We start from the raw sequence: 11,513 nt of genomic DNA, 5'->3' as shown, positions 1-11,513 counted from the left end.
CTCCTACGATTTTTCATATAATTTTAAGTTCAAGACAATAGGTATGGTTATTTAAAAGGACAGTGTACATTATTCACCGCCAGATGTCCGCTGTATTGTCAAACGAAAACAAGTGCTAAAAAAGCATAATGAAGACTACCAACTTCAAAAACTCGAAGTGAACAAAACGCACAATTTCACTTCTCATTTGATTGACTAGCCTTTTTTTTAAACTGTTTTTCAGTACCCGTAGCAGCAAGATGGCATACAATTTTGTCGACTCCCTCTAGGTGAGGCTCCTCTTTTGTAAAATAACTACAAAATTCTTGATTATATAATGGCAGTGTCTGAAATAACGTCTGCCGGACGCCTGGGGCGTGCATCTTTTACGTCGGGCGTACAACTTACACAACGTCTGCCCGGGTGGCCAACAACTTTTTCAAGAAAGAAAAAGAATAATCTTTCGTTTTTATTTTTGTATTGTTTTTCAAATAAAACGTTTGCTTTATTCCGATTTCGAAATCTTCGCTCGGTTTGGAAATTTCGGAATTTCGGTTCATTTGGCAATTTGCATACTCGGCAGCCAATCAGAAGCCTGCATCGAATAACTTCGAGCTTCCGGACTTTCCCGAGCGTTATAAGGTCGTGCATTTGCATATCATTTTCCAAAGTAGACACACAGAGAACACAAGAAAAATGGAGAAGTGGTTAGGAATCAAGCCAAAACTTCAGCCCTAGAAGAATAATTCAAAAGAAGGAAAGAAAATTGATGACGCTACGAAACGTAAACGTACATTAAAAGCATCGTGGAAAGAGTTCACGTGGCTTTTAGCAGACGACGCAACGCAAACATTGCATGAATGAAGATGAGTCAATATAGGTACATACTTGTGAAAAATGGGGCAGGCAATTTTATGGCTGGGTAGGCACCTTTTCAGAGTTGTCTGCCCTGGTGTCCGCTAACTTTTGGTCCCGAGTTTCAGACACTGATTATGTTCACTTTGAGTCTCCGTAGTTTGTATGCTTACTTGTTCTTTTCAGCACTCATTTTCAGTTGCACAGCAACATCTTGTGGTCAAATAATACACACTGCCCCTTTATTTTTCATGTGAAGGTCCCGTCTTCAAACTATCACCCCAAGGGCCGCAATTGTGAGTTTGAGACCCCCGTTTTAAAAGAAACAATGACAAAAAAAGACCATTAAATCATTTTTATTTACAAGTTGAGCTTTAACTTTGGAGTGTTATTCATATTTCACCTTTTGGTACAAGTTGGTGCACTCGAATCCTCCATCTGCATATTTAACAGTGAGCATAAGAAGAAAGAAAATGTAGAAAAAGCGGCGGGCTGGATTGCAACATTGTGCCCTGGTGGTGATGGTGGGGGCGATGGTGAGTATTTGGTGAGAATTCTGTAGCCCACTGAGTGACGGTGCACACGCAACATTCTACCTGTACAACTATTCACATTCATTCACTGTACACATTTACAGAAGTCACATTAGGGAAAGAGCCAGTACCTGAGAAATGAAGTCTCACATTTTCCAACAATTTGCAGAGCCGAACAAATGGAAGCCAGAGCACCGCAGACCGTGACGGATCTTCGATGTTGGTGCTGATTTGATGTGGTGGTGATTATGTGAGGCCAGCAGATTCAGGAATGTTTACTACATGCTCGCTGGTCTCTCTTCATAACCAAATACTAATTTGTATTTACGGGCAAGAGGGGGAAGAGTTCACTTTTGTCTAGAGGTAAAATGTTAAGCCAACCCGAAATTTGGATCAGGCCTAAATGGTCAATCGTTACGTTCCGGTGCGGGCGGGTTTTCTCTCTCGCTGACTTTTTTTTCCCCCCCAAGCTGAGCATGCGGACTGCGTGAGAGAGGGACGGAATCCATCGCGCAGATTCACCACAAAGAAACGAAGAACAATAACAGGTGGAGAAATATAAGAAAAAGTCAGCGAGAGAGAAGCCCTCGTCCTCCTCCTGAGTCCTCACTGACCAAATATGAAAATTCGGGTTCGCTTCGGAGTCGGACTCTCAAATCAAGTTAATTTTCTTTAGTGGTTGCTAACTTCACAAAATAAATTCTTACCCAGTGGCATAGGATTGTGCTCATTTTATGTATATTTATTCTGGTTTTAAGATATTTTGTGGGAAAAAAACTTTAAACATACATATAAAATAAGTAAGTAATTTAAAACAAGAATATCCTGAAATGAGCTAAGTTAATTTTTCCTACCCAAATTGGAAAGAAATGAGCAAATTAATCAACCATTTAATAAATAAAGCAATTCATCTTATTCCAAGTAGCTATGTTCTTATTTCACTAGGAAAAACAAGATGTATACATACAATAGCAGTATATTACAGTTACAATTAAAAATAAGTTTCTACCAATGGGATAAGATTTTATTTACAGTGCAGATTATAAATGGTGTCGTAGTTTGGTGGAAATTCACAGTTCACGGATCCCTTACCCAAAGATTATTAAATGCAAAAAAATGATGTTACCCACTTGGCAGAATATCTTTATATTATAAGTGTATTTCTTCTAGTTTTAAGACATTTAACATGTTTCTGTGATAAAATGATTTATAAATATATATATATATATATATATATATATATAATGGTTTTTTTCCCCTAAGTGAAATTTTTGCAAATTTTATATGTTTTAACATATTTATCTCATTAAATAAGAACATATATACTTGAAATAACCAAAAATATCTGGCAGATGACAGACCATATTTAGTATGTGTAAATGTGCAAGAATATTCAAAACATAATATATTTCTCTCATTTTAGAAATTAACTTTTATTCAGAAAACTAGATAAAATGTCTTAAAATGAGCAAAATATTTTCTTTTAGGGTACAATAATTAGCAAAATTATATACCCCTTACTAGACAAGGCAAATTAACTTCCCTAATAAGAAATGTTTTTATTTTACAACACAATGAAGTTAAACAATCTTAAAATCAAGAAGAACGTAAACCTAAAATAAGCAAAAGCTTCTTCCAGTAGGATAAAATAAAATGCAGTTTTCTGCATATTAAATATGAACAAGGGGTTTAGTGCTGATTATGAAATGTAAAAAAAAAATCAAATGTTACCCAATTGGTCGAGTCTTTTTTTTAAGTGTAATTTTTACAAATGTAATCAATTTTAACATGTTTTCCTCATGAAATAAGAACATTTATATTTGAAATAAGCAAAATTAGCAGTATTTTTTTCTCTCATCTACATGTAAACCTACATGTACTTGTTGGTGCTAGGAATGAGTGGAGAGGTGTTGTGAAAGGATAGTGGGATGTGTGGACGCATTCTAAGGGATGGGCAGGGCACCCGTATGATGCAGCAGGGGTAAACCAGTGAAAGTTATTGCTAAAAACAATGAATTATCTTAAAATGGGTAAACCTACTTGAATATTTGAAAAATAATAACCAATAGGGTATATGTATTTAATTACGTTTGCAGTGTCAAAATAAGAGAAAAAATCTGCCCCCTGCTTGATATTCTTATTCTTCAAGAAAAGCAAGTAATGAATAATGTGTTAAAACCAGAAGAACTACAAGTAAAATAAGCAAAATACTCTGCCGATGGGGTAAGATGGATGTTTTGCATGGTTTTATAGGTCACTGCCCTGCAGTTGGTCATAGTTTTCGTTTCATAAATGCGTGTTGAGAATCTCTCCGCTAGGATACATCAGGTGTACTGGCATGCAACCAGGAAAAACAACAACAAAGTGGAACTATAAACAACCGATGCGCATGCCAGCAGCCTTCATCGTCTCCAAACTATACATTTAAAAAAAACACATTAGTCGATTCGACTCACCATTCGACAGCAGACGGGAAAAAAACACCAACGAGAATAAACGTCATACATGTGCAGCATTTCTCTCAACCATGAAATGTCAACCAATAAATAATTCACGACATAAGACGAAAACAATTAAATAACAATCATTGTCTCGGATTAAGATCAGAGGTAAGATCTTAAGCCCAGGGCCGAGTACGACCCCGATTTCGGCCCGGGTCGAGCCTCAAATGTCGATCGGAGAAGAAAAAAATGTAAAGGAAGAACCTTTCTTTTAAAGTGCCGCGCTAGATTCACAAGGACGTACTGTTGCTGAAGTGTGTAGCCCAATTTCCAACCCAGCAAAATGATGGACGACCTTAAAATGTTCCCGTCAACTCAAACCAACATTGTCGGTTGATATAACCTCTCTGCATTTATACTTTCGTGTTTAACTTAGATTTTATTACAACAGAGGAGCTTGGATTTGTTATCATAAATCAACTTTTCTCCTCCCGAGTCCTCAGGTATAAAATATGAAATCAGGTTATTGTATTTTCCGGACTCTAAGGCGCATCTAATGACCCAAATTTGGCCAGCAATTTGAGTGTGCACCAGAATACAGTTTGAAAATGCAGAGTAGGTGGTGTGGTTATAGTTTTAAGCAATGATTGAGCATTGATTGATCAAAGCGATAAACATTGCTTACTTAAGTCGGAAAAAATTGTATGCAATGAAAACTGGCCTGAGTAGTGGCAGAGAGATCGCCAATACTTTACCATTAGTCTACCAAAGTTCTATATGGCATACATCAAAGCTTTAGACTTTATCTCATTAGCATACTATTTTACTCACTGTGCCAACAACACTGATTTGCATAGTACATTCCGAGTAGTTCAGTCTCTCCACTTCAAAAACTAATGTTAGAGAATAGAGAAAACAAAGTATTTCAGAAAAATACTATGCAAACTTTTTGAGGTATGCATATAAATTAAACCAAGAGGTTATTGATACAAAGCTGAAGATGTGGAGAGATCAGAATGCACTATGCATATCAGTGTTGTTGGCATTGTGAGTAAAAATAGTGTGATGATGGTATAAGCTCATTTCTTATGAGCCTCTACAGTATATCACTAGTACTGGAAATGTCATGGCACTCGCTACCACAAATCGGGTTCGATTCCCATTGAATACAATGTTTAGCAGTTTTGGGAAGCAATAAGCACTATACACAGCAACTCTTACTTTAGTCTTAATTTCATTTGCCTTACAGTATGGTGCACCTTATGTATGAAAAATAACAAAATACAAATTTGGAGGTGCGGAAAATACGGTCATCGGTTGGGCACGGGCTGGGTCGGGATCAGGGTTGGGTAGGGTTACTTTAACTGGATTACTTTTGGATTACTCCAATACCAAATATGCTAATAAAAGACAAAAGAAACTAAATATGAATAAAATGACTCAATTTTGTGCAGGCTTGGGGAGTAACGGAATACATGGAACGGCAAAAATGATGTTGGCGAGCTGTTTGGATTTATTTTCATTTTGTTTCTGTCACATTTTATGTTAGTTTTGCCGGAGATCAAAGCCAGGAGAGAAAGCTTACCACGTGTTGTGAGTCATAATTTTATTCATATTTAGTTTCTTTTGGGGCAGCACGGCGGCGCAGTGGTTAGCGCTTGTGCGGCACAGTTCATGTCATGGGAACCTGTCGTGGGTTCAAATCCAGCTCCAGACTTCCTGTGCGGAGTTTGTATGTTCTCCCTGTGCTTGCGTGGGTTTCCTCCGGGCACTCCGGTTTCCTCCCACGTTCCAAAAACATGCATTTCAGGTGAATTGGCCGGTCCAAATTGTCCCTAGGTGTGAATGAGCGAGTGAGTTGTCTGTCCCCGTGTGCCCTGCGATTGGTTGGCAACCAGTTCAGGGTGTCCCCTGCCCACTGCCCGGAGATGGCTGGGATGGGCTCCAGCCCCCCCGCGACCCTAATGAGGATAAGCGGTACGGCTGATGAGATGAGATGAGATGAGTTTCTTTTGTCTTTTATTAGCATATTAGGTATTGGAGTAATCCAAAAGTAATTGAAAGTAATCAAATTAAAGTAACCCTGGTCGGGATCCAATACCCACGGCCCGGGTTGGGTCGGGTTGGGTTTTTTTGTTGGGCCAGATCTTACCTCTAATTAAGATCAACTCAAAACGCTCAAAAGTCCCATTTTACAAAAATGCTTGGCTCATTGAAGTCCTCCAACTGGTGTTCGGATTGCAAGGTCACCATAAAACACTTGAACTTACTTTCTTTGGACACTTTGCACGGATCACTCGTTCGCTGTAAAAATCATATCAAAAAAGGGGGGAAGGGGGAGTGACGGTATTCTCTCGCTTGTGGCTTGTCAGTTTGAGGAGCAGTGAAGCTCCCGGGGACTTTGGATTTCGCAGCAGCTTAGCGTGATCGGTAAATGTGAGGAGTCCGGTTCCGAGATGGGCTTAAACCTTGTAGCAGTTTCCCTGCGTGGTGAGTGCTAGCTGGCCGTTGGGCGCCACCTCGTTGGCCTCGTCCTCCAGGAGACCCGAAACGTCCGCGTTGGGGATGCTGTCGTGATAGCTGCTGAAGCTGATGTTGTCCTCTTTCAGCTCGATGGTCCAGAAAGGGGCGTTGAGCTTGCGGTTCTGGTACTCCCTGTAAGTGTACACGCCTCCCACGAAACCCAGAAGAACCACCACCACCAGGATGATGACGGCCAGGATGATGATGTTGAATTGCGTCCAGGAAACGTCGGTGAGCGCCGCCGTGGTGTTGTCGGTGGGGCCGCTCAGGCTGGTGAGCAGGGCCTGGGTGGTGGTGGCCGTGCTCAGGGTGGTGCTCCAGTTGCCGCCTGGGGTCGGGGTGGGGACGCCTCGTGCGCTCGGACTGCTGCTGGAGGTTGAGGCCTCGCTGGGACGGGGGGGCGATGTTGTTGTGGTCAGGACTGCTGGCGTGGGAATTTGCTGAGGTGCTGAGGAGGGAAAAACGCATACATGAAAATTACGGTAATGTCTGGAGCAGTGTTCCCTCTAAGCTGCGCACGTGCGAAATTGCGCACTGCTCGCACATTCTCAGCGCACAAGAAAATCTAGCCAGCGCACAAAAATGAGGGCTCAAAATTACTCATTAAGAAGCGACTTAAGTCAAAGTTACAGTGCATGAAGGTAAAGCTCCACGGGTTCCCCTGAGGTTGTGTCCTAAATGCGGTATTTTGAAGTCAATGTCGAACGAAGTTGATAAGTAAAGTTAGTAGAGTTTGTCGAGAACCGGCTTCTTCGGCTCGGCTCAGTAAAAGGAACTGGCTCTTTCGGGTCCTAAACGGCTCTTCAGGTTGTTTTTGCTTCTTTAATCCCAACATGACCAAATATTATGTAAAACTATTCACAAAATGACTTAAAAGAAGGGGGGAATAGAACAAAAAAGAAAAAAAATACCAAAATGAAAAAGTAGTGAAAAGCTGGGAAAAAAAGAAACAAAAGGAAGAGAAAAAAAGAAGGAAAAATTTAGAAAAAAAGCCAGAAAAAATAAAAGAAAGAAACGTAGGAAAATAGTAAATGGCTTATTGGGGGTATTAGGGGTTCAGTGTCTTACCCAAGGACACTTCGACATGTAACATGGAGGAGCCGGGAATCAAACCTGAGATCTCTTGATCCCAAGACGAGCTCTCTACCCCGAGCCACTGCCACCCCCTAGTCTGTGGTCTGTGCAGCCCTTTGAGAATCCATGTGATTAAGGGCTATACAAAAAAACATGACTTGACTACTCAATGCTTTTGTTCCTGTTATGTCTTATATGAATAACGTAGACACAAATATTGACTCATTTCTCCTCTAGAAGGGCGTCATAAATGTTTTCAGATGTCACTGCTGTGTTTTGTATTCATATGGAAAAATACATCTAAATGTATCAAATAATATTTCACTGGATTTTGCTCATTTCAAGGTACAGTATGTCCTAATCTACTAGTGTTTAAATACAGTAAAGTACTAGATTACAACCAGGGTTGGGTAGGGTTACTTTAACTTGATTACTTTCATTTACTCTTGGATTACTCCCATACCAAAATGCAAATAAAAGACAAAAGAAACTAAATATGAATAAAATGACTCAATTTTGTGCAGGCTTGGGGAGTAACGGAATACATGGAACGGCAAAAATGATGTTTGGTTTCCTTTTATTTTGTTTCTGTCGCATTTTATGTTCGTTTTGCCGGAGATCAAAGAGATCAAAGCCAGGAGAGAAAGCTTACCACGTGTTGTGAGTCATCATTTTATTCCTATTTAGTTTCTTTTGTCTTTTATTAGCATATTTGGTATTGGAGTCATCCAAAAGTAATTGAAAGTAATCGAGTTAAGGAAACCCTACCCAACCCTGATTACAACTAAATGACTTTTTAAAAATGATCATGTCTACCTCTTTGAGCCACAGCCACCAGAAAATAATGAGAACGACTTCATATCGTAAACTTTGGCTAAATGATAGCCTTTCTCAAGAATAACAAATAAAGCCTAGAAATAAATGATTTATTGCATTCTACAGCGAGCCTCCCAAAAAGCTGAGAAACAATTACTAGGTGTCAGCTTTCACTAGGCAGTCAAAAGGACAAACTAAAGTACTTCCGCACAGTCTGAGTCACACAAACCGCATCCTGCGGCCAACAATTCTTTAAGTTCAATTTAGCCTGAAAAACATATACCGTATTTTCCGCACTATAGGGCGCACCGGGTTATAGGGCGCACCCCCAAAAAATAGTTTTTGGTCCTATATCTTCCATAGATAAGGCGCACCGGATTATACAAGAAATGCGTGTATTCAAGGAATTTCAACTCCTTGCCCTGAAGAATTCTCGTGCCGGCGTGATGAAGGGGCCTATCTTGAAGGAAGAGCCGGAGCTAGCGAAGCGGCTAGCGGCGTTATAAGTCTTCGGTACCATCCGTAATCATGGTAAATGCGAACTCACGACCAAATAAGATCATCGAATGCTGGTGGAAAACATCGAAGCGCACAGGGAGCGCAGTTGCTGTGTTTTGCGGAAACGTGGCTCACGTTTAGCATTCCGGACGCTAACGTGTAGCCACCCGGAGCTATTCTGGCTTCAGCGCCGCTATACAGAGACACGAAAGCCTACGGGAATCGGAGAGGAGGCGGACTTGCTAACACAAGGTGGTGTATCCCTGGATTTTCACAAAGAAAAGTTTTCCATCTGCCGCAGGGATGTCGAATTTTTGGACTGGCGTGACGTCATCCACTTTGCTACAAGCACCCCTAGGGCATCATGTTCATCTGTTAATAAACAACGGGGTAGACTGCTGGAAGTGTGAATTTCCCTACGGGGATGAATAAAGTATCTATCTACCTATCTATCTATCTATCTATCTATCTATCTATAAGGCGCTACAATGGGAACGTCGACAAAACAGTCAGATGATTCAGTCCAACTTATTACCCCCTTAACATTCCCAAAGCTTGCAAAGAAGCAAATACGTGTCGTAGACACGTGCGGATGCGGTGTCCGTACGATGTCACTCAAATGCATCGTTTCAAATATAATTCGGAAGGTTAAAGTCTTGGCATTCAAGAAATGCCGACCATTCCTTAGTTTCTATTTTCTTTTCGCTCGCAACTTTACTGTGCATATGACAATAAACACTTGGAATTGAGTTTAATTCACTCAACTCATCACAGCAACATCAAGATCGTTCTAAAACATGATACCGGGAAAATATAAATCCGCATAGCTCACCTAAGTTCTTACGTTTAATAATGATACGCAACCATGGTCTTCTTACAACCGTGAGTGTAGTAAATCCAGGAGAGTAAAATATTTACAAATACAGACTAATGAAACATGTTTCTTTATGGCGTACTTTAGCAAGCTTGCTATTCAGAGTCATCTTTTTCGGCCAATTGCAGGGTTTGTTTTGGCCCTCTAGCCTATCAGAGGCTCCAAATAACTTCAGCCAATAGCGATCGATTCAAATGATGATTGACACATTGGTTAGCCAATGAAACGCCGGTACATAAATCCCAGCATACACCGCAGACTACTCCACGTTCGGGGGGAAATCGAGTCGGCGGCTGTTGCTAAGTTGCAAGACCTTGCGACTTAATATTGAGCCATATATAAGGCGCATTGTATTATAAGGCGCATGGTCAGCTTTTGAAAAAAAATTAAGACTTTTAGGTGCGCCTTATAGTGCGGAAAATACGGTAATAACCACGCTTATAAACAAAGCTTCCTGTGTCTTCAGGGCTCCAAGGAGACTTCTACCACTTGCAACCGGCACTCAGTTTCCCTGGCAACTCCAAACAGCCCTCCAGGCTCCAAACAGAAAACAATAGCCTCACTCACCTTTCACCCCGACTGCGCCTTTTTTTTTCTAACAAAAATTTGAGGTCTTCTTCGAGTTTTGAATAACCCCAAAAAACAACACATTTTGGTGTTTACCTAGGATTTACAAAAACGGAATGTGGTCGATATTCATGTTTTAAAGCAGGGGTCAGGAACCTTTTTGACCCAAACAGCCATAATAACAATATACCGTAAATTCCGGACTATAAGCCGCTACTTTTTTCCCTAACTTTCAACTCTGCGGCTTATTCAGTGATGCGGCCAATTTATGTAATTTTTCTTACGGCCGCCAGCGGCGCTCGAGTGTTGCTACCATTAACTGCCCAGTCAAAGCTATATTATTATTATTAAAGCTTTGAAAACTCTCTCGGTGTACCGTCTTTCTTTGTAAACATGTGTAACCCATGTATAATATGTATTTGCAACTGTATATTTTTGTAATGTATTTATTTGTATTTATTTTAGACACTTATTCTGATATGTTTTGCACGGATGAACGAAAAGTGAGGGGCGGAACAAACGCGGGGTGCCGAGTTTAAGTGGGGACCGCTAAAGGTGAGGGACGGACAAGGAAAGAAGAGGGGGTAAAAAGTTGGTTAAAGAAAAAAGTTGCGTGAGTAAATGTGTTCATCTGATATATTTTTCCCACCCTTACCTTTGGAAATATACACTTTTTTCCTTGGATTACTTTCAACGGGACCCGGACTCTGCAGGTCTGCATCAAACCTTAAGTACCGATATCATTTTCCGTTCATTTTGCCGGCTGTGATTTTTGGACTGTGGACTTTAATGAAGGAGCTATGCCCTTGCACAATAGTATTGCCTTTTACACGCTGGTTAACTACTGTTAAAAGAAAATAACTCTGAAATTGTTTAATTGATGTTGAAAATGTCAGGAAAAAATGTTAACACGTCATATCGTCACGTCATATTGTCAAATATAAAAAAAATGTGAATATGCTTGATGGCTGTGTTTTGCTGCTGTTGGTGTCGGTGGATTTGTTCAGACCGAGGACAATCGACTTTGGCCTGGACGGATCTATTGACACTAACAAAGATGTTATATAATGAAATTGTGAATATGTTTGATTTTCGAGAAGGTTTGTTCAAACCTCACTTTGTGTTTGCTGTTAAAAACGTAATATTGGAATATAATATTGTGAATGTGCTTAATTGCTGTTGAGATTGTCATGATTGTTTTCTGTTTTTAGTGTCAATAAATTTGTTCAAACCAAAAAGAAGGACATTTAGTTTCAATCGCGGGACTTGAAGTCGGGTTTGGGTTAATTTTGTGTTTGTGTTACATGTTTAAATGTGGGCGCATGCGGCTTATATACAGGCGCGGCTTATGTA

General features: G+C 40.3%; 1 protein-coding gene across 1 annotated transcript in view; it reads right to left on the bottom strand.

Moving 5' to 3' along the window:
• Positions 1 to 5,892: 5,892 nt before the first annotated feature.
• The window catches only part of LOC148366403 (multiple epidermal growth factor-like domains protein 9), a 51,893-nt gene continuing 46,272 nt past the window's right edge, over positions 5,893 to 11,513 (bottom strand). Inside the window, exon 6 of the mRNA XM_088335225.1 lies at positions 5,893 to 6,779. Coding sequence (XP_088191351.1) covers positions 6,271 to 6,779 — 509 coding nt within the window. The 3' untranslated portion in view covers positions 5,893 to 6,270. The remainder of the gene's footprint in view (positions 6,780 to 11,513) is intronic.

The sequence above is a fragment of the Urocampus carinirostris genome, chromosome 5 (genome assembly GCF_059441175.1).
Source record: "Urocampus carinirostris isolate Australia breed hairy pipefish chromosome 5, RoL_Ucar_1.0, whole genome shotgun sequence".
NCBI classification, from domain to species: Eukaryota; Metazoa; Chordata; class Actinopteri; order Syngnathiformes; family Syngnathidae; genus Urocampus; species Urocampus carinirostris.
The sequence above is the reverse complement of the archived record's forward strand: the minus strand, read 5'-3'. Positions and strand labels throughout refer to the sequence as shown.